Below are 24,053 nucleotides of genomic sequence, written 5' to 3'. Positions count from 1 at the left end.
GTCGCATGATTGCAGCTTGGAAATAAATGAACAATCCATCCATTACTCCTTCCTGTGTTGACTCACTGACTTGAGGGACGGGACCAGGAAGGTCACACAGACAGAAAATGTCAGGTGGGTGATAACCATGAATGAGGAATATGAAACAAAATTCTTCTGCAACTCAGCTGAGGTGAGCTGATGATTTATTTCCTATGGAAATCTAATGACCCTCCTCTTGGAGAGAGATGTGGACTCATTTCAGTTCTGCTCAATAATCTACCTACTCAGCTGCTAATCATCAGGATTTTGATAAACTGATTCAGGTGTGGTAGAGCAGAGTTAGAACAAAAGCCTGTCTAGGTGGGTTCGCCCTACTCTATCTGTTTGTACAGTAGCTTAATTGCCACATAAATACAGAACCTCTGATTTAAAAACAGGAGCTTCGTGGTGCTCTTGAACACAAGGTCAGGGACATGTCTGGTATGTTCATGTGGGCAAGAAACATGGCTTGTGAGTTTTATCATAGGAAATGTGAAGTTGTATTAGAAACAGCTTTGTTTGTTTTGAAACTGGAGTGGAAAGCTGAGGGGGTGGCGCAGCTGCGACTCAGCACAGTGGACCTGACCGGGGTGCCCAGTCTAGAGAACCTGCACAGAGGAGTGGAGTTCGCACTCAGTCACCGGGAAAAGGGCTCCAGTGTCTACGTCCACTGTAAGGCCGTCGCAGTGCTACACTAGCTGCTGCATACATCATACAGGTGAGTCAGTGGCTTTGGCCAGCAAACGACAGTTTGCTTTCCATAGATTGCCACTGCTGGCTATCCTGATCATCACTAGTACTGAATTAGTTATCTATCGAACTTGTACATCAGTTTGTTGGTCTGTTTACAGGTACACTGCTAGGGTCCAGAGGAAGCATGTCAGATGTTGGCCTCTGTCCGACCACATGTAATAATTTGTTCTACACAGCTGGAGATGCTTCGGCGGTACCATCAGCAAGTCTGTGGTGTGGGGTTCCATTTAAGATTGTTGAGAGGCTGCCAGCATACTTTATTGCACTCCTACAGAAACTGTAAAATGAGCTTTGTCAAAACAAACCATATTCTTCTTGAAGAGTTTTTTGACCTTGAGCTTATTCTTTATTACATTGTTTTGTTACTCAACTGGATCAAGTGCATTGTATAATTCAAATGTTTTATCACAGCTCATCAGAACATGAGGTATAATAAAATGCAATCCCCATCAAAGTACTGACAGGTGGGTGAGGGGGTGGGGTGGGTGTATTTTAAAAGCATGTTTCTACATAACATTTTTTCTTCCTTAATAGGAAATTTGATTACAATTTCTATGTTAATTTTTTTATTTTTTTTACAAATTTCACTGATTGTGTGTTTATGTACAGTGGGGAGAACAAGTATTTGAAACACTGCCGATTTAGCAGGTTTTCCTACTTACAAAGCAGGTAGAGGTCTGTAATTTTTATCATAGGTACACTTCAACTGTGAGAGACGGAATCTAAAACAAAAATGCAGAAAATCACATTGTATGATTTTTAAGTAATTAATTTGCATTTTATTGCATGACATAAGTATTTGATCACCTACCAACCAGTAAGAATTCTGGCTCTCACAGACCTGTTAGTTTTTCTTTAAGAAGCCCTCCTGTTCTCTACTCGTTACCTGTATAAAATACACCTGTCCACACACTCAATAAAACAGACTCCAACCTCTCCACAATGGCCAAAACCAGGGAGCTGTGTAAGGACATCAAGGATAAAATTGTAGACCTGCACAAGGCTGGGATGGGCTACAGGACAATAGGCAAGCAGCTTGGTGAGAAGGCAACAACTGTTAGTGCAATTATTAGAAAATGGAAGAAGTTCAAGGTGACGGTCAATCACCCTCGGTCTGGAGCTCCATGCAAGATCTCACCTCGTGGGGCATCAATGATCATGAGGAAGGTGAGGGATCAGCCCAGAACTACACGGCAGGACCTGGTCAATGACCTGAAGAGAGCTGGGACCACAGTCTCAAAGAAAACCATTAGTAACACACTACGCCGTCATGGATTAAAATCCCGCAGCGCACGCAAGGTCCCCCTGCTCAAGCCAGCGCATTTCCAGGCCCGTCTGAAGTTTGCCAATGACCATCTGGATTATCCAGAGGAGGAACGGGAGAAGGTCATGTGGTCTGAGACAAAAATAGAGCTTTCTGGTCTGAACTCCACTCGCCGTGTTTGGAGGAAGAAGAAGGATGAGTCCAACCCCAAGAACACCATCCCAACCGTGAAGCATGGCGGTGGAAACATCATTCTTTGGAGATGCTTTTCTGCAAAGGGGACAGGACGACTGCACCGTATTGAGGGGAGGATGGATGGGGCCATGTATCGCGAGATCTTGGCCAACAACCTCCTTCCCTCAGTAAGAGCATTGAAGATGGGTCGTGGCTGGGTCTTCCAGCATGACAACGACCCGAAACACACAGCCAAGACAACTAAGGAGTGGCTCCGTAAGAAGCATCTCAAGGTCCTGGAGTGGCCTAGCCAGTCTCCAGACCTGAACCCAATAGAAAATCTTTGGAGGGAGTTGAAAGTCCGTATTGCCCAGCGACAGCCCCGAAACCTGAAGGATCTGGAGAAGGTCTGTATGGAGGAGTGGGCCAAAATCCCTGCTGCAGTGTGTGCAAACCTGGTCAAGAACTACAGGAAACGTATGATCTCTGTAATTGCAAACAAAGGTTTCTGTACCAAATATTAAGTTCTGCTTTTCTGATGTATCAAATACTTATGTCATGCAATAAAATGCAAATTAATTACTTAAAAATCATACAATGTGATTTTCTGGATTTTTGTTTTAGATTCCGTCTCTCACAGTTGAAGTGTACCTATGATAAGAATTACAGACCTCTACATGCTTTGTAAGTAGGAAAAACTGCAAAATCGGCAGTGTATCAAATACTTGTTCTCCCCACTGTATATATTGGAAAATAATGACTTATTATAAAAGAATAGCTATTGATACTTCATCCATGGAAACATAACCGGAGTGAACATGTAGCCTAATTATCTGGAAAGACGATGTTGAAATGAGCGTTTGAATCAGGAAAGTTCTCTCACGATATTCAACCAGGAGGTTGAATAAAATGATATGTTAACGTACTTAAGCAGTTTGTGCAGTTGGTCCTTTTGGCGGTAAGAATGTGAGACAATATCCACAGGACAGTATCGAATTATGCTGAACAAAAATATAAATGCAACATGTAAAGTGTTGGTCCCATTTTTCATGAGCTGAAATAAAAGATCACAGAAAGGTTCCATATGCACAAAAAGGTTATTTCTCTAAAATTGTGTGCACACATTTGTTTGCATCCTTGTTAGTGAGCATTTCTCCTTTGCTCAGATAATCCTTCCACCTGACAGGTGTGGCATATGAAGAAACTGACTAAACAGTGTGATCATTACATAGGTGCACCTTATGCTGGGGACAAAGGGCCACTTTAAAATGTGCAGTTTTGTCACAACACAATGCCACAGATGTCGCAAGTTGAGGGAGCATGCAATTGGCATGCTGACTGCAGGAATGTCCAACAGAGCTGTGGCAAGAGAATTTTATGTTAATTTCTCAACCATAAGCCACCATTTTAGAGAATTTGGCAGTACCTGCTACTGGCCTCACAACAGCAGACTACGTGTAGCCCTGGATATCAGTCTTAACATTCCACAAGGAGTTGAATGTACCTGAACAGAGACCAGCAACCAGGCTAGTATACATTTTGGATAAAAATTAGTATAGTATCAGATAGCTCTTGATGAGATCTATCCCATGTTAAATTACCTGTCTGAAATTTGCATTAAAAGTAAATGGTAAAACAAAGACCATCAACCGTTGATTCAACTGCATCACTTCATCTGTAAATGGCGGTGATGCAAAAACTTTTAACAAAGATTTATATAACTAAACCAAGATGGACCACAGCCTGTCGTTTACAACGTGAACAAATTAGTCATAGTGGGCAGAAAAAGCAAAGCCAAGCACGACCTAGCGAGATCCTATCCGCGCGTACTAGCACTCATCTGCATATTTCCGCCAGGGAACGCCTACTCTAAAATGCGGATGTGCAATAAAAAAAAAACAGAAGAAAATGGATTACGTCATTGAAAAAACATGGCGGCATCGTTAGTGCGTTTTGTTCGCGGAGGTTTCAGCAGGACTTTGAATCGTAAGTACATTTCGAGTGGTAACTGTGCACTAACATGCTGTCTTAATGTTTAGTTAATGTGCGTGATAACGTACTTATATTGTTAAGATCGCGCTATCTGTAGTCGGCCGATTCTCACTTGACCTTCCATCAAATTTACTAGCAAGTCAGTGGTTATGTTCCAGGTCGGGATTTTAGTTGTCACTGCCCATCTAGAAGCTTGTGAACGCAAGTCCGATTTTGATTATCTGCGCAGTACGACTGAAACAGACGACGTCTGGAACGCACATTGTAATGTCAGTTATAAACTGACACTAACAGGCATGTATGCCTTGTATACACTATATATACACAAAGGTATGTGGACACCCCTTAAAATTTGTGGATTCGGCAATTTCGGCCACCCTTTGCTGACAGGTGTATAAAATCGAGCACACCGCCATGCAATCTCCATAGTCAAACATTGGCAGTAGAATGGCCATACTGAAGAGCTCAGTGACTTTCAACGTGGCACCGTTGTCAGTTTGTCTGCTAGAGCCGCCCTGGTCAACTGTAAGTGCTGTTATTGTGAAGTGGAAACGTCTAGGAGCAACAACGGCTCAGCCAGGAAGTGGCAGGCCACCCAAGCTCACAGAACTGGACCACCGAGTGCTTTAGTGTGTAAATATCGTCTGTCCTCGGTTGCAACACTCACTACCTAGTTCCAAACTGCCACTGGAGGCAATGTCAGCACAAGAACTGTTCGTCGGGAGCTTCATGAAATGGGTTTTCCATGGTCGAGCAGCCACACAAGTCTAACATCACAATGTCCAATGCCAAGCGTTGGCTGAAGTGGTGTAAAGCTCACTGCCATTGGACTCTGGAGCAGTGGAAATGTGTTTTCTGGAGTGATGAATCACGCTTTACCATCTGGCAGTCCAACAGACAAATCTGGTTTTGGCGGATGCAAGGAGAACACTACCTGCCCTAATGCATAGTGCCAACTGTAAAGTTCGGTGGAGGAGGAATAATGGTCTGGGGCTGTTCTTGGTTCGGGCTAGGACCCTTAGTTCCAGTGAAGGGAAATCTTAACGCTACAGCATACAATGACATTCTAGATGATTCGGTGCTTTCAACTTTGGCAACAGTTTGGGGAAGGCCCTTTCCTACTTCAGGATGACAATGCCCCTTTGCACAAAGTGAGGTCTATACAGAAATGATTTGTTGAGATTGGTGTGGAAGAACTTAACTGGCCTGCACAGAGCCCTGACCTCAACCCCATTGAACACCTTTGTGATGAATTGGAAAGCTGACTGCGAGCCATGCCTAATGCTCTTGTGGCTGAATGGAAGCAAGACCCCGCAGCAAATGTTCAAACATCTAGTATAAAGCCTTCCCAGAAAAGTGGAGGCTGTTATAGCAGCAAATGGGGGAGGGACCAACTCCATATTAATGCCCATGATTTTTGAATGAGGTGTTCGACAAGCAGGTGTCCATATACTTTTGGTCATGTAGTGTATTAGCTAGCAATATTCTTGTTATGACAATGTTATGTAGCCATAACTGAGTCAAGTAACGTGAAAGTGTTAGTAACTTAGCTGCTAGTTAACGAGCAGTCAACTAGCTCAGAGGAGAGGACCATGCTGGTAATCCATGCTGGTAAAAGATCATCAAGGACAACAACCACCCAAGCCACTGCCTGTTCACCCCGCTATCATCCAGAAGGCGAGGTCAGTACAGGTGCATCAAAGCAGGGACCGAGAGACTGAAAAACAGCTTCTATCTCAAGGCCATCAGACTGTTAAACAGCCACCACTAACATTTAGCGGCCGCTGCCAACATACTGACTCAACTCCAGCCACTTTAAAAATGGGAATTGATGGAAATTATGTAAAAATGTACCACTAGCCACTTTAAGCAATGCCACTTAATACAATGTTTACATACCCTACATTACCCATCTCATATGTATATATACTGTACTCTATATCATCTACTGCATCTTGCCATCTTTATGCAATACATGTACCACTAGCCACTTTAAACTATGCCACTTTATGTTTACATACCCTACAGTACTCATCTCATATGTATATATACCGTACTCTATACCATCTACTGCATCTGCCTTGCCGTTCTGTACCACCACTCATCCATATATCTTTATGTACATATTCTTTATCCCTTACACTTGTGTGTGTGTGTAAGGTAGTAGTGTGGAATTGTTAGGTTAGATTACTGTTGGTTATTACTGCATTGTCGGAACTAGAAGCACAAGCATTTCGCTACACTCGCATTAACATCTGCTAACCATGTGTATGTGACTAATAAAATTTGATTTGATTTGATTTGATCCAACCTGTTTTAACATTAGCTAGCCATTGTGTATGTAATGCTATTTTATGTAATATGTTACAGTTGCCAATCAAAGCCCATGTCTCGTGCAAGCGAGATCCGAGACTACTGAAACAAAACGTGAGTATACCAGTGTATAATAGAATTCACCCAGGCCGTGGCATTTGTCTTTATGGTGTACATTGCAGATAATCATCATCATCAGTATGTTGAACCCGCAAAGTCCTAGTCCATCCCCAATGTAGTATAGTTATCTAACCATTTAGCTTTCAATTCCGTCAGTGATCTTTGCGACACTGAATACAATAGATGATTGAGTGCAACAATAACTGTATCGCCTCTTCCTTTATTTGAATCAATTTCATGTGCCCATCTCTATGTAGCCACTGTCAGACCCAAGGATGCGGTCACCCATAACCAACTTGCTACTTTTGGAGAATATGTGGCTGAAATGCTTCCTAAATATGTGCAGCAAGTCCAGGTAAGATAATGTAATTGCACCAACTGTAATGAATACAGTCAGCTTTAACACGAAGACATCCACACAATCATACCATGATTGAGCAACCATTTAGGGAAACTATACTGTAAATCCTAAATGCGTATGGTGCATCTAAAACATTGGGAACATACACATAAGGCTAGAAAGGAGCCCACACTTGGGAATTAAGCTGGCAACCGGAAAGTTGCTGGTGTCAAATCCTAGATGCCATTGTGCCCTTGAGCAAGGCCCTTAACCCCCCACAACAACAGGTCCCCGGGCACCCAGTGTGGCAGCCCCCCGCACCTCTCCAAAAATTTGAGGGTTTGGGTTAAAAGCAGTTAATTTCGGTTGGACCTTGTGTACAATTGACCACTAAAGTAATCGTAATCTTAATTTACCTTCTTAGAAAGCTTGATGTTTTGTATAGCTAGTTGTATGTCATTTTGAAGCCATATGAGCTTCACAAGGATGCATGTTATATCTTCAGGTGACGTGTTACAATGAGTTGGAGGTGATGATCCATCCTGACGGGGTTGTCCCTGTGTTGACCTTTCTGAGAGACCACAGCAACGCTCAGTTCCGAAACATGATTGACCTTACTGCAGTGGACATTCCCACCCGCCAGAATCGCTTTGAGGTACCATTCCTTCCATACCCCCAGCCCCATAAGTAAGAATTTAACCAGATTGTTTTGACGAACCCTGATCTCTATTCAGAGTTTTTTTTTTTTTTTATATATATGCCTAAGTCTGTTTTCTTTGATGGTGAATAGATTGTGTACAACCTGCTCTCCCTGCGCTACAACTCCCGGATCCGTTTGAAGACCTACACCGACGAGCTCACCCCAGTAGACTCCTCTGTGTCAGTCCACAACGCAGCCAACTGGTACGAGAGGGAGGTAAGTCTGACAGTGACATCGTAAGAATGCTTTGCTTGAAGGGTTAAAAGATTTTAATGTACCATTTTTTTGTGTTGGCAGCTCAGGATTTATGTTTTGCCTGCCAAAGGCAAATGCTCATGAAAGGATAGGTTTGTAAAACTAGCAGTAATTTACCAAAGTTACTGGAATCTTCGGTAATTAACAGGTAATCTATGGAAATCTATTGTAACTTTGGTCAGTTATACTCTAATAAAAAATTCTCATAGTATACATTTTTGTATCTGTTCATATTCTACATGAGTTTTTAGTGGAGGCCATATGGTTCAATAGAAAATACATAATTATTGATAAAGAGCATCTAATCAACAATGGCATTATTTCAATTAACTCTTTTAATTAATTAATTTTTCCAACTATTGAAATTTTTCACAACTGCCAGCAGTTTGGCACCAATATATTTATAACAAATACATATTGACATAGTAAATTAAGTGTGGGGGGGGAAATATAATGGATATTTCATACTGAAACTCATATATTAAACAATGATATTCACTAAGTTGATGGCCCCACAGAGTATAAGGCCACACAGAGGGCCAGCTATAACTACAGACACCTGGATAATCTGAAGTACCCAAAAAGGCCACTAGATGTCATAAAAACAACATGAATGTTACCAAAATTCTGGTAGTTTACTGGGAAACTTAGAAAGTTTTCAGAAATATACCCTCCCTTTCCAACACTATGAAAGGATATGTTTTGTGCTTGTCATTAGGTGTGGGACATGTATGGAGTTTTCTTCGCCAACCACCCTGACCTGAGACGTATTCTGACAGATTATGGGTTTGAGGGGCATCCATTTAGGAAGGACTTCCCACTGTCTGGATTTGTGGAGGTAAGGTCAGATGTGAATGCTGAGAAGTGTCCCATGTAGTTTACATGCATTAAAGGCCGAATTATAACCTAATGCTATCCTAAGATCTGTACATGTGACTTCACATTACTGAAGTGTTGTATCTACCACAGGAGGTTGGTGGCACCTTAATTGGGGAGGACGGGCTCGTGACAATGGCTGAATGAGTGGAATGGTATCAAATGCATCAAACATATGGTTTCCATGTGTTTGGTGCCATTTCCATTTGCTCTGTTCCAGCCATTCTTATGAGCTGTTCTACCATCATCAACCTCCACTGGTATCTACCATATTATTCATTCTGTCCATCTGGTACATCTCAGGTGCGTTATGATGATGAGGTGAAGCGTGTGGTGGCAGAGCCTGTGGAGCTCTCACAGGAGTTTCGGAAGTTTGACCTGAACAGCCCATGGGAGGTGTTCCCAGCCCACCGTGAGGCCAAGGCACCTGAGCTGCCAGCTGGGGATAAGCCAGCTGACAAGTAACCATCTACCAGAGATAAAATGCCCACACCTATATATAATGACTGTACTGTTGATGGACCCATGTCCCGCTTGAGCCCACTTAAATATTTATGTAAATAAAAACAAAAGGTAAACATTTATTTGTTTGTCTTTGATATTTATTTATTAGTTGGATGTGCTGAGTAGAGATTACATTTTGACTGTATGTTTAAACTCTAGTAGACTGTAGCACTAGTAGAAACAGACCTTACCTGCCATACCATAGCAGACCAAAAGAGGGCACTGTGTGCATGTTAAAAAGCAGTTCCGTACAGGTTATATAGAATTTTTTTAACACTTTTATATTCAAGACCACAAATGATTTAAATGTTATTATTGGATTAAATTGATTTGTATATTTTGAATATTGTTGAGGTTTAATGTCTCATGAGTCGATTAGCATCATGCTGCTATAAGCTCTCTCTACGGGCATGTTCAAGTTCACTGACATAGATGTGCCTTCTACCAATAAGAGTACAGAAAAATAAGCATTAACTTTATTTATTCTGCTTCACATGTTCCAAAGCATCCATTGTATAAGAAATATTTTTAACATCTCAAGGAGCCAACAAGAAGCAGACTACTAACACATGGGTTGAATGTACCCAGGGCAAAATTTTATGCAGTTTACAATCATTCCTTTGTAAGGACAAAGATATAAGCACAGGTCACCAATGTGTTATTTACAACAACAAAAAGTTATGGATAGAAATACGGTCTCATTACAAAGATCTTCAAAGCTGTTAGACGATTATTCTCCATGACAGCATGCATGAAATTATTAGTCAAAATATTCTCCAAGACTCAATTCCCAATATCATAATGCCGGTTATCTCTCTGGAAATTGATCTCACTGAGCTCTAAGAAATAATACTTTTTGTGGGTTCGTTAATCTCTCAAGTTGTCATGCTAGTGGTTTTTAAATATAATTAAAGCTGTTCTACAAATTTGGTCCACTCAACACGAGGACTATTTCCCATGCACATAATGATTAAAATTAGAACTACAAAGCAAATGCTAAACTACAATTTTCCCATACAAATTGAAAAATTATACATCTGTTTCATATTTAATAAATTTGCTGTATCGAAAAAGTCATTCCAGCCTCAGGGTACAAAAGTTGCCACAATTAGTGACACTTGGGCATTAGGGAGTCAAGAGTGTGACGAAGGATGTGCTCTAAAAGTAGGTTGTGTAAGGGCAGCAGCACCACAGGAGTGAGTATATGCCTGACACTGCAATCACAGGCAGGTAAGCATTATTCTTCAAGAATCTTGTTCTGGAGGCAGCTCTGCTGAGTAGTCACTAGCTGGCACAGCCACAAAGTCATACAAATCTGATTTTAAACATAACCTTAACTACACTGCTAACCCTAAAGCCTATAACATTTTGACTGCAGCTAGCGGAAATGGCTCAGTTCTGCCTCCAGGGCAAGATTCATGACAAACATCAACCTGCTGTTAGCATAGTAGATGACCATTAAGTGGGAGACTAACTATTACTGAAATAGTCTCATTATTCAGCAAGTGTCACATTTTGTGTTAATTCCTTTTGATAAGATGCTAATTCAAACTGAGAAGGAACACTACCCAGAGATGGTGTACATAACCCAATAGGCCCACACAACTCAGGATGTGACCCAGATGCAGACACAGGAGGCGGATAGTACAGTTCTCGTATTTATTATACAAGGGGGCAGGTAGAGGTCAGTAATCCAGGGGAGAGTCAAGGAGGTACAGAACGGCAGGCAGGGTCAGAGCAGTCAAAACTGGGAAGACTAGAAAACAGCGACTCAAACAGGGAAAACACGCTGACAAGACTAACTGGCAACAGACAAACAGAAAACACTTGTATAAATACACAGGGGATAATGGGGACAAATGGGAGACACCTGGTGGGGGGTGGAGACATGCACAAAACAGGTGAAACAGATCAAGGTGTGACGTGGAGAATCAAAATACAGTATTTGCTGGAGTGTAAAATTATCATTACAATTGGACTATATGCTATTTTTATATGTTTAAAATCTCAAACTGAGACTGTAATTTGCTGAAGTCTGGCACAATTTTAACAGCATTTTTCTCTCTTGGGGGTGTGTGAATTAAACCGGCACGATTATCATAAGGGATGATATAGGCAATTCAATTTTCTCCACAGCGGTCACCATCTGAGGAAATAAATTAAACTCTGCTAAGTTAGAAATCAAATTATGAGCCTGGTGCCCCGAGGTCCAAAACTAGCATGTGCTCTGTGAGAATGTGCTCAGACTTCAAGCTACAACCAGGATGAGTATGGTGTCTGTCCAATGGACAGCCCTGCACTGTAAGAGGACATTTATTCTAAATGTTGGTCATGCTTTTAGGTTCAAAATGCCATTTTATTTCATTGTGATCAGACACTGGCCTTAGCAGAAACTCACTCTGAAAAGAAGGAAAAATACTCATTTTGACACAAAACAAGTGTCCCCATTATTTGACCATGCCTTTCAAGACATTGATAAAGGTATGTTAAAAATCCAAATAAGTATTAACTGAGACATCATATCCTGAAAATATCAGAAATGCTAGCACATAATAACATCTTCATTAATGCAAGACTGCAAGTTGGAGTTTGACAAAGTACACCCATTGAAAGAATTAGCTGGACATAGAATAATTGAGTGTAGTAGGTCCACAGCCAACTGTGTTCTTGACACTGTCCCTTCCGGCTCTGCTGTTACTGCTGATTGGTGGCTGGTTTTTGTATTTCTGGATAGACCAGGAAGCCAGTGAAGGTTATATACTTGGCATGGTTGCTGTATGCTCCAAAGCCATTGCGTTGGTGGCTATAAAGCCAGACGATATCACCACGGCGCAGAGACAGCATCAGACTTTGGCTCTGCAGAGCCTTCTCAGTATCACTGTCATCGTAGATCATGGCCTGCACCTCCAGGTGGTTCTTCATCAGCTTGATTGACAGGGTTTTGTGGGGAAGCTTGCCAGCATTGAAGGAGAAGAAGTAGGCTCCTGGAATACGGCAGGTGAATACACCTTCGGTGACGTTAAAGTCAGCGCCAATGTTGACAAAGTCTGTGTCAAAGGCGATAGGACGGTGCTCTGTGAAGCCCTGGTCCACCCCTACGATGCTCTGAGTGCGGCCAACGGAGAAGGCTGACCTCTGGTCCTCCTCTTTATCCTCTACCTCCTCTCTCTTCTCTACGTTGTCCCTTTCTCCCAGCCTATCCTGGTCTGTTAGGGTGTGGTCATTGGCATTCGCCTCGTTTCCATACTTGGGAGTTGGGTCCTCGTGCTTGGGGTCTTGGAAGGTGTAGGTGTCAGGGTAGATTAGGTAGCCGTTAAAGGTGGTGTAGTGACCTGTGTTGCTGTAGATGGCATAGCGGGGATCACCGTGAAGGCGGAGCCAGACTGTGTCACCAAAGTCCAGCTGCAGCATGGCGCTTTGGCTCTGCACTTTACGCTCCTCTCCCGCATTCTCATCATACACAATTGCCTGCACCTCATTCCTGTTCTTCATTAGCATGACTGACAGGTCACGACTGGGGAACTTCCCCACTGTGAAGGAGAAGTAGTATGCTCCCGGGATGCGGCAGCGGAACATGCCTGCCTTTGGATCAAAGTCCCCACCGATGTTAACATACTCCTTGTCAAAGGTCACCACCATCTTTGGTCCACCCTCCATGCTGCTGGTGCGTGCCACTGAAAAGGCAGAACGCAGTTCTGCATCCTCGGGCAGGCGAGCGAAGGCCCACGTGCAGGTTACCTGACACATCAGGCCAATCAGGAGACGGCTAGCTGATATAGTCATCTTTCCTGTTGGGAAAAAGTTTGGCCCAGTTAATTAAACAACAAAGTCAGGTGCTTAATCTCAATATAATACACAACAGATATACCATAACAGACCAAAAGAGAGCACTGTGTGCATGTTAAAAAGCAGTTCCGTAGCAGTGTGATACCATGGTGCAGGGTATATATAAATTGACTGTATGTCAACAATCGAATAGCTCAAGTCTTTGCCAGCTCTATTGAGAAGTAAAATCAGAAACAAGTGAGATTGTTATTCGTGATTCAATACCACCTGGATCCATTGAGGATTCAATCTTCTCTGAGACACTTGCTTTGAAAATATGTTTACCCCAAACGGAAGCAGCATTTAATACGTCCCTAATTAGCATTTCATTTTACTCGGGCTAATGAAGGAACAAAAAGATAGACAAGAATATTTGCCCTCCGCTGGCCGAGGTGCCAAACCAACTGGAGAAAACACACATTCATCTTCACCCAAAGTCATCCGTTTACTCAACATCAATTATATCACGACTTAATTCTCTCCTGTCTCATCACTACAGTACATTGATCCCAATATCTTTGTAAATGTGATAGTGCTTTGACAAAGGGGCTTGCTTTGAAACACGCCAGCGATCATCGTCAAGGCTTGATCCAAATCACACTAATCGGACTGTTTCTTTTTTATTGAGGGTAAACAAAGTCTGGTCTACTAGGTCCTGTCATCTGTCAAATGTCTGTGTGTGTTGCAGTAAATATTGATTTTAGGATCAATGCAGGCAGATTTCGATATCATACAGTAATTTCCTAGTATGGCTACTAAAGTTCAAAACACTAATGAGATCTTCTCTTCCTGCCTGTGTGGAGTCATCACTAAAGCCATAACAGAAGTGGACCTGTCAGAAGGAGTTTCAGACCATGTCTTAAATTGACTTTATCAACATACAATAGGTTATTCCATGGGGAGTCTTATAATTTCAAACAGAAAAGAAGGAATTAAACAGAAAAACATGAGATCCCATGGGATTGATATTACTATTTATAAACAGCACTTGGACTGACATGAACACAATACACATAGTTATCTTCCTTTCCTCTGTCATTGAAGGGGGGGTTGAACGAGATTTGCGTCTTGGCGGTGTGTTTCGATGTGGGTGTTATGTTTGCTATATTGTACTCTAGCAGTTATTGCTGCTTGTCCTTCTCGAGTCACGGTCGCAAGATTTCGCCCTCAAAAATAGTACGAATTAATCTAAGATAAATCAAGAAATCTCTAATTCATTTGGACTTTTGGTTTTTTCAACTTTCTCACTGTCTATTACCGGAGTGTCCGTCTGGCAGAGTTTCATAGCAAATCATGTTATACAACAAGATGCTTGCGAATTGGTATGCATTTTGGAATATTGACAAGTAGTTGGGTTGTGTGCGCAACGTCTCAATTCTCATTTTGACCAAAACAGTGATCATTGAGTCTGCCACTGGAATGCGGTACAAAGGCACTCCTCCCGGTTGTTCTGGAGAAGTTCCCAACGCCGTGTTAGACGCAGTGGCGAACCACAATATCCATTCATCCAATTACATGCGTTAACCCTTTACTGGCTAGAGACGAGTCTGTAGCTCAGTGATAATTATGGTCAGGCCATGTGAATCAAACCTTTTTCATTATAACAGCTGTTGCAAATCTCAGTTTTGGAAGATACTGACTTTATGATAAAAATTATATTATTTACACATTGTAGTACATTTGTACACTGACTAAAATCGATGCAACATACGCCGTTTTCAACTAGATACATATTTTTTGGGGGGGAGGGTTTCAGCTGCTGTGAGGCTATCAGTGAACGACAGTTCTAGTATTGTGTGACAGCAGCCTCAAAGATTTGTTGCATTCTGCATTTGACTAGCCTGCTGCAAAGAGGTTGCTCATTTCTTCATGGTTGATGCAGAGTGACATGTTGAAACCTGCTCCATGAGCGCAGCATCCCTGTTTCCATCCAAAGATGAATCAATCGCTAGTGAATAAATCTAAATGGCAAGCTGACTGAGGGCTGAGTCTTGCCCTTACAGTGAATGTGACATTGTCTGTGTAGATATTCATCACATCTTCAATTACATTGGAGGCATTTACAATTATGTTTTTCTATTCAACCTAATATCAGCAGAATACATAATCACTTCTATTTTGAATGTTGATAGCTTTGTTGGTAATTATTTAATATTTTGAAATCTATTTTGAGTGTGTGCATGTTTTTTTTCGGGACACTGTGCAATAACCAGGGGCTATGAGAGTCCAAAATAAGTTAAGAGTGAGCAGCATTTCCTCACTTTAATGCTGTTGGTGAAAAGCATTCCACCACGCTGAGCCATCTGCTAGAGGTGACAACAAACAAATGCTCAGAAATGAATAAGTCCCAATGGTGGCCAAATAGTCTCATCCCTGGAGTGTGGATGGATCCAAAAGTGGGCCTAGGTTGTAGAATGTTAATTTAGATACGTGCAATAGTAGACTCTCAGTTAAGGGATATTACTTAAACGTAAATATTAGCCTATCGTACGTTTGCAATGATATTAATCAATTTCTGGAAGTATATTCTCGTATACTCAAGTAAAATGTCACATAATATATAACAAATATAATATGTTATATGTGCAACATACAGGGCATTCGGAAAGTATTCACCCTTTACCCCTTTACTTATTCCACATTTTGTTACGTTAAAGCCTTATTCTAAAATGTATTAAATTATTGTTTTTTCCCTCATCAATCTACACACAATACCCCATAATGACAAAGCAAAAACAAGATTTTTTTGCAAATGTATTAAAAATAAAAAACACATACCTTATTTACATTAGTATTCAGACCCTTTGATATGAGACTCAAAATTGAGCTCAGGTGCATCCTGTTTCCATTAATCATCCTTGAGATGTTTCTACAACTTGATTGGAGTCCACCTGAGGTAAATTCAATTGATTGGACATGATTTGGAAAGGCACACACCTGTCTATATAAGGTCCCACAGTTGACAGTGCATGTCAGAGCAAGAACCAAGTCATGAGGTTGAAGGAATTGTCTGTAGAGCTCCGAGACAGGATTGTGTTGAGGCACAGATCTGGGGAAGGGTACGAAAACATTTCTGCAGCATTAAAGGTTCCCAAGAACACAGTGGCCTCCATCATTAATAAATGCAAGAAATTTGGAACCACCAAGGCTCTTCCAAGGGCTGGCTGCCCATCCTAACTAAGCAATTGGGGGAGAAGGGCCTTGATCAGGGAGATGACCAAGAACCCGATGGTCACTCTGACAGAGCTCCAGAGTTTCTCTGTGGAGATGGGAGAAACTTCCAGAAGGACAACAATCTTTGCAGCACTCCACCAATTAGGCCTTTATGGTAGAGTGGCCAGACGGAAGCCACTCCTCATTAAAAGGTACATGACAACCCACTTGGAGTTTGCCAAAAGGCACCTAAAGTCTCTTAAACCATGAGAAACAATATTCTCTGATTCTCAAGATTCTCTTCAATGACATTTTAAACCTCTCCCTGTCCGAGTCTGTAATACCAACATGTTTTAAGCAAACCACCAGTCCCTGTGCCCAAGAACACTAAGGTAACCTGCCTAAATGACTACCGACCCGTAGCACTCACGTCTGTAGCCATGAAGTGCTTTGAAAGGCTGGTCATGGCTCACATCAACACCATTGTTCCAGAAACTCTAGACCCACTCCAATTTGCATACCGCCCCAACAGATCCACAGATGATACATCTCTATTGCACTCCACACTGCCCTTTCCCACCTGGACAAAAGGTACACTTATGTGAGAATGCTATTCACTGACTACAGCTCAGTGTTCAAAGCTCATCAATAAGCTAAGGACCCTGGGACTAAACATCTCCATCTGCAACTGGATCCAGGTGGTAAGGGTAGGCAACAACACGTCTGCTACGCTGATCCTCAACACATGGGCCCCTCATGGGTGTGTGCTCAGTACCCTCCTGTACTCTCTGTTCACTCATGACTGCATGGCCAGGCACGACTCCAACACCATCATTAAGTTTGCCGATGACACAACAGTGGTAGGCCTGATCACTGACAACGACGAGACAGCATATAGGGAGGTCAGAGACCTGGGCGTGTGGTGCCAGGACAACAACCTCTCCCTCAATGTGATCAAGACAAATGAGATGATTGTGGACTACAGGAAAAAGAGGACCGAGCACGCCCCCATTCTCATTGACAGGGCTGCAGTGGAGCAGGTTGAGAGCTTGAAGTTCCTTGGTGTTCACATCACCAACAAATTAACATGGTCCAAGCACACCAAGACAGTCGTGAAGAGGTCACGACAAAACCTATTCCCCCTCAGGAGACTGAAAAGATTTTTCCTCAGATCTTCAAAAGGTTCTACAGCTGCATCACCGAGAGCATCCTGACTGGTTGCATCACTGCCTGGTATGGCAACTGCTCGGGCCTCCGACCGCAAGGCACTCCGACCGCAAGGCACTACAGAGGGTAGTGCGAACGGCCCAGTACATCACTGGGGCTAAGCTCCTTGCCATCCAGGACCTCTATACCAGGCAGTGTCAGAGGAAGGCCCTAAAAATTGTCAAAGACTCCAGCCACCCTAGTCATACACTGTTCTCTCTGCTACCACACGGTAAGCGGTACCAGAGCGCCAAGTCTAGGTCCAAGAGGCTTCCAAACAGCTTCTACACCCAAGCCATAAGACTCCTGAACACCTAATCAGGCTATTTGCATTGCCCCCCCCCCCCCCCGCCTATTTTACACCGCTGCTACTCTCTGTTGTTATCATCTATGCATAGTCACTTTAATAACTCTACCAACATGTACATATTACCTCAATTAACCGGTGCCCCCGCACATTGACTCTGTACCAGTACCCCCCTGTATATAGTCTCGCTATTGTTATTTTACTGCTGCTCTTTAATTACGTGTTACTTTTATTTCTTATTCTTATCCGTATTTATTTCTATATTTTTTTTTACTGCATTGTTGGTTAGGGGCTTGTAAGTAAGCTGTAAGGTCCACACCTGTTGTATTCAAGGAATGTGACTAATACAATTAGATTTGATGAAACCAAGACTGAACACTTTGGCCTGAATGCCAAGCAAGTCTGGAGGAAACCTGGCACCATCCCTATGGTGAAGCATGGTGGTGGCAGCATCCTGCTGTGGGGATGTTTTTCAGCGGCAGGGACTGAGATACTAATCAGGATCGAGGGATAGATGAATGAAGCAAAGTACAGAGAGATCCTTGATGAAGTCCTGAGCGCTCTGGAGCAGGTTCTCAGACTGGGGGCGAAGGTTCACCTTCCAACAGGACAACGACACTAAGCACACAGCCAAGATAACGCAGGAGTGGCTTTGGGACAACACTTTGTCTGCTGAATCTTGTAAGCAGGAAGACAGGATCACAAAAACCTCAACATTTGGCATTGACCCACAAAAACATGTAATCAAGCACAAACTAATTTTCGCAAGCACATGACCATGGCAATAGCACTGCTGTCAAGGGTAAACATCAACAGTGTTTATAATAATGCCCTGATAATTAGGTTTTCAATAACCCAGCATAACCACCTCTTAAAAAGAACCTAAAAGTAACAGCCAACTAGGAGTTGTTTATATAGGATTATGTTAATCAGACATCATGTTGCTACAGCATATTTCAGGTTCATGTTATATGATACACAAGGTTTAAATGAAATAGGCACACAGAAACACAGTGGAATCATATCCATATTCAAAATTTGACCAAAATCTATATTTGTTTATTGCGTTCTCATTTTTCTTTGGTCTACTTTCAAATATGAGAAGTGGCTTCTCTTATTTATTCCTATTTTTATTTTATGCTTCTTATTATATTTCCACTTACAGGATATACTACACAGAGGATAATACTGTATATCCCACTCGTGAAAATCAACAGAGAAAAAACAAGTTAAAAGCCTACATTTTCATAGTAACTAAAATTAGATTTATGTGTGAAATGTGTTTTTACACTTTCAAAGAACATCATTGCCACACAACCTAAAGGTAATGAGAGGCAATCTCAATGAGCGAGCCACTCAATCTCTCTCATAGGCATAAAGTGGTGAAATAGTCCCCTCTCTCCCATATGATCAGCCTCTGAAAATAACCTGCTCAATCCTAATTCCAGCATAATAGCATCCTTCTGTCAGCTATCTGTGGTAATTCATGTAAATCATGCATGACAATGAGGTGTACCGCCACTATGCCATAGTTACAACCCTGTAGGCACCAGACATATGGCTGATACCATAACTTTTGTCATCCGATCATTGATCTATGAACAACAGTTCATTTGGTTAGTTGGTGCATTTATCAATGGAAGATGTGCGTACATGACATGTTATTGTAAATTTAAGATAAAGTTAAGTGTTGACTGTAGATTTTCCTCTCAATAAACTCACCACCCTTCTCTGCATTTCCAAAATGTACATTTCTGCTTAGCATCACCTACTTCTGCTGTCACGCCCAGATCTGTTTCACCTGTTCCTGTGATTGTCTCCACCCCCTCCAGGTGTCGCTTATTTTCCCCAGTGTATTTATCCCTGTGTTTCCTGTCTCTCTGTGCCAGTTCGTCTTGTATGTTCGTCAAGTCAATCAGCGTGTTTTTCCCGTACCCCTTTTTTGCTATTCTCTTTTTGATAGTCTTCCCGGTTTTGACCCCTGTCTGACTCTGGACTACTTTCCCGCCAGCCTGATCATCCTGTCTGCCGTGACCTTGATTCTGCCTGCCCTTCGGTACCTTTTGGACTCTGAACTGGTTTTGACCCTTTTGCCTGTCCACGACCATTCTCTTGCCTTACCCTATTGGATTAATAAATATTGTAAAACTCCAACCATCTGCCTCCTGTGTCTGCATCTGGGTCTCGCCTTGTGCCATGATATCTGCTTTGAATAAGGATGTTTTTTATTATCTTTGCACCACTGACATTGGGGATCAGATGGATATTTTCTTCGACCGCGCAGGTGACTGACCAATGGTTAAGCCAATTTTAGTACATCTACCCCTGAGTGTGGATGCATATCAAAGTGAAGACTTCAGAGGACCCTGGTATCTGAGATCATATGACGGGTCCCTGCCGCTTCTGTCCCTCTTATTAGTCACATCCTCGTCAGATGTCATCTCACTGCTCAAGTGGAGCCTTAACACGAGGCATGGATCTGTCACCATCTGGGGTCATTGGCTCAAACGAGAGAAAAGGGGTAGGAGAGAGAGAACCAGCAACAGGGGGAAATGAGAGCAAAGAGCTTTTTAAAATGTCAGGCTTGAGAATTAATCTGTATCTGTGAAACTATTTGATGTTTTGCGCATACCATCATGATTAAAAAAACGGAGAGGAAAAGCTTTCCCTGGACTGGCCCTTGATGCACAGTCCCATCATTTATAATGGGACAGCAGTAATGACTCAGGAGTACACAGACACAGTCCATTAACAGCGAAGCACGGTTTGTGTTCGATCTACACCCTACCAACAGGAGCAAGACACCTGGTGAGTATCTCACATATTGATTGTGTGAAGAGAAGAGGCTCACTGAGCAGTTGACTTGACAGCTCCCCAAACGGGTCCATAGTTGGACTGGATTCAAATGGATCTCAAGATTTAAAGTGCTGAGGAAGACTCACAGCAAAGAGTATCAAACACAGCCACTGTTTGGGGACTGAAGGGACCTCTACACAACAACCACTGCCCATGGGACAATGTATGAAACTCAGTGGTGGAAAAAGTACCCAATTGTCATACTTGAGTAAAAGTAAAGATATCTTCATAGAAAATGACTCAAGTAAAAGTGAAAGTCCCAGTAAAATCCTACTTGAGTAAAAGTCTAAACGTATTTGGTTTTAAATATACTTAAGTATCAAAAGTATATATCATTTCACATTCCTTATATTAAGAAAACCAGACAGTGCTATTTTCTTGTTTTTTTAAATTCACGGCTAGCCAGGGGCACACTAACACGCAGACATCATTTACAAACTTTAGGATGTGTTTAGTGAGTCCGCCAGATCAGATGCAGTAGGGATGACCAGGGATTCTTGATAAGTGTGTGAATTAGACCATTTTCCTGTCCTGCTAAGCATTAAAAATGTAACGAGTACTTTTGGGGGTCAGGGAAAATGTATGGAGTTTTCTTTTGGAATGTAGTGAAGCAAAAGTTGTCAAAAAAAAAACAAAAAAAATACGACTTTAGTACTTTCAAGTATTTTTACTTAAGTACTTTACACCATTGATGAAACTGTCAGGCCCACTTCTCTCTTTCCTTGATGAACATGGTATGGGTACTCAATATACATGATACTCCCATCAGCATTATCATCAAATCAAATTGTATTGGTCGCGTACACAGTTTAGCAGGTGTTCTGGTGTGTGCAGCGAAATGCTTATGTTCCTATCAATCAATGCAGTAAATTATGCACAATTATCCTTCCAGATCCCTCTATCCTACAGTATCATAAACCTCTGCAGTAGGGCAAGATTAGTTGCGTTGGAACATTTTAAAATTAGGAAGATTTAATATTAGCAACAAAAGATAAAATACCATAATGACATTGATATTACCTCTGTGTGAAATATCAAACACTTTGTCGTTTAACAGTCTTGTTTTGTATTGTAAACTTTTGTGGTTAAAACCAGTGATCTAGATACTTAGCTACATGCGTAGTGACAACTCTGTCGAATGTGTGTATGACTGAGCCTGTAATCCTCCCACTCACATTTAAAAAAAATAAAAAATGAAAACACTAACTCTCTCTGACTAGGACACCTGCCTGACCGAGTTTGCGTTTGTCTCTATGTTTCTTTCTGCTTTTATGTACCAATTGGAATTGGTTAAGATTAAAGCCCCCTCTGCGTTTTATCATCTCCTTTCTTCTCTATACCTCCCACTGCTGTTGACAGATCAACCTGAACCAGGGATTGGGTGGGAGATGATAGCATTCTCCATGTGCTGTAGATGAATATTCTATATACCATGCCCACGCATCCTCCTGCGAGATGTTATTACCTTCTTCTGGTCTATGCATTGGAAACACTCAAATATGAACAAAGGAAGAGAAATTGAGAATACAGCAGGGGATGTACATAGGCAGAGAGCATTGTTGCTGGAGTCACCTAATAAACCACAATCTCAAGGCTACAGCGATCCTCTCACCTCCCTGAGATGAAGAGGGGTACATGATAGATAAAATGATAGTCCTGTTTACTCAGCAGTGTTTGGCACCCCGTCCAGAATCCGTATTGATGTTGCTGTAGATCGGTGCAGACAAATAACGCATGTTGCTTAGACGCAACAAGATTCTAAAAATGCACAACATCTACTTCATGCAAGAGAAAAAAAAGTAACCCCCTCTATACTGCAGTAATCCTTCATTCAAGGTGTCCTTACCTCTTTGTAGTAGACTGTGCTGTAGGAGAGAAATGCTCAAAGTTCTCCAAAAGAGCTCTGCACCAGGAAGCGTTCACTGTCTTTGTGTGTATCAACCTGCTGCTGCTGTCTGGGAGGCTGTGTAAGCAGCACACCCACATATATATACACACTCACTGGAGGATATGAGAGTGATGAAGGGGCTCCTCATCTGATCAGGGAGACTCTGGAAGTGCAGAGCGCTCCTCTACTAAGGCATTTTCGGAAGCGGGGTGACACAAGGGGGGATTGGAAAAGGTGGGGGGGGGGGTTTTGATGTGATATCTTGGCATGATCTTCCATGTATCTCAAACAGATAGTGTTTCCAGAATGTGCCTATGTTTTCTAATTGGATGTTTGTGAATGTTTGTTTGCGTGTGTGCATAATGGCTGTGTGTGTGTGTGCGTGCGTGCGTGTTCACATGAAAGGGGAGGAGAGAGCCTGTCAGGGTTTAATCACTGAAGGGCTTTGTTATATTGCAACAATGTTGCCAATTTCACACTCATCCACATTGTTATAGTCATTATCCTCATTCTCAGTGGGGAAGAGGGTGGAAGAAGGATAGCATGTAATGCCCTCAATTTGAAATGTATCTGACAATACTTATTTTATATTCTCATTCAAATGTCACATTATGTTCCTACTGCACGTATTTAAATGAGCAATCCTTCAATGTGTAACTTTCCCAGGATTTGGCACACACGGTGTTCCAGCAGCAGGTGCTGCTAACTCAGCACCATGTAGACCTCCATTCTGTTCATGTTTGCAGCAAAATACCAATTTTGGCTCAGAACAAACAAGGGGAGAGATGATGCCACCAAAGTTCTCTCACTCTTTGTGATCAGTAGCCCTCCATTCTTCCTCCACTTTCCTGGGTAATCAATAAGACCGGAGTCAATATAAATGCTGCATGCCTGGTAATGGCTGGCACATAGAGGTTCAGGTTGACGTTTGATGGGCGTTTAATGGTCTCTAGTGTGGATTAAAAAAATATTTACTGAAAATGTATTGGTATATGTTCTGGTTTAAACAGAATCTCATTGAAATATCGTAAAATGCGAGTAGTAATCAACAAAAACATTATTATTATTATGAATGGGAAATTACATTGAGCTGCACTACCTGAGCCACTTGTGTGGGTTGTAGACTCCGTCTCATGCTACCACTAGAGTGAAAGCACCGCCAGCATTCAAAAGTGACCAAAACATCAGCCAGGAAGCATAGGAACTGAGAAGTGGTCTGTGGTCACCACCTGCAGAACCACTCCTTTATTGGGGGTGTCTTGCTAATTGCCTATAATTTCCACCTGTTGTCTATTCCATTTGCACAACAGCATGTGAAATTTATTGTCAATCAGTGTTGCTTCCTAAGTGGACAGTTTGATTTCACAGAAGTGTGATTGACTTGGAGTTACATTGTGTTGTTTAAGTGTTCCCTTTATTTTTTTGAGCAGTGTATATATAAATATATGGATGAGCAATGACAGAGCGGCATTGGCAAGATGCAATAGATGGTATAAAATACAGTAT

At 42.0% G+C, this 24,053-nt stretch overlaps 2 protein-coding genes and 1 long non-coding RNA gene across 4 annotated transcripts; 2 read left to right on the top strand and 1 right to left on the bottom strand.

Annotated features, from left to right (window-relative positions):
* LOC139563035 (uncharacterized) lies at window positions 1-1,222 on the top strand. Its single transcript, XR_011672477.1, has 3 exons — window positions 1-114; window positions 558-739; window positions 873-1,222. It is a non-coding gene; the product is annotated as an uncharacterized lncRNA (long non-coding RNA).
* A 2,835-nt stretch (window positions 1,223-4,057) lies between these two features.
* Window positions 4,058-9,392, top strand: LOC139563034 (NADH dehydrogenase [ubiquinone] iron-sulfur protein 3, mitochondrial-like). Its single transcript, XM_071381288.1, has 7 exons — window positions 4,058-4,198; window positions 6,575-6,631; window positions 6,895-6,992; window positions 7,483-7,632; window positions 7,768-7,893; window positions 8,651-8,770; window positions 9,112-9,392. The coding sequence occupies exons 1-7, from the start codon at window positions 4,144-4,146 to the stop codon at window positions 9,271-9,273; spliced, it is 768 nt and encodes a 255-aa protein (XP_071237389.1). The 5' UTR covers window positions 4,058-4,143; the 3' UTR covers window positions 9,274-9,392.
* A 1,893-nt stretch (window positions 9,393-11,285) lies between these two features.
* LOC139563033 (complement C1q tumor necrosis factor-related protein 4-like) lies at window positions 11,286-22,635 on the bottom strand. 2 transcript variants are annotated; one of them, XM_071381285.1, is made up of 2 exons: window positions 19,526-19,613; window positions 11,286-13,100 (listed from the first exon to the last, which is right to left on the bottom strand). In XM_071381285.1, the coding sequence occupies exons 1-2, from the start codon at window positions 19,566-19,568 to the stop codon at window positions 12,007-12,009; spliced, it is 1,137 nt and encodes a 378-aa protein (XP_071237386.1). In that variant the 5' UTR covers window positions 19,569-19,613; the 3' UTR covers window positions 11,286-12,006. The 2 variants fall into 2 exon arrangements, with proteins under 2 accessions (XP_071237386.1, XP_071237387.1); XM_071381286.1 differs by lacking the exon at window positions 19,526-19,613 and adding an exon at window positions 22,506-22,635 and having other exon boundaries at window positions 11,881-13,100.
* Window positions 22,636-24,053: the final 1,418 nt, after the last annotated feature.

This window comes from Salvelinus alpinus, chromosome 33 (assembly GCF_045679555.1).
Source record: "Salvelinus alpinus chromosome 33, SLU_Salpinus.1, whole genome shotgun sequence".
In the NCBI taxonomy this organism is placed as follows: domain Eukaryota; kingdom Metazoa; phylum Chordata; class Actinopteri; order Salmoniformes; family Salmonidae; genus Salvelinus; species Salvelinus alpinus.
This window is presented reverse-complemented; position numbering and strand designations above follow the sequence as displayed.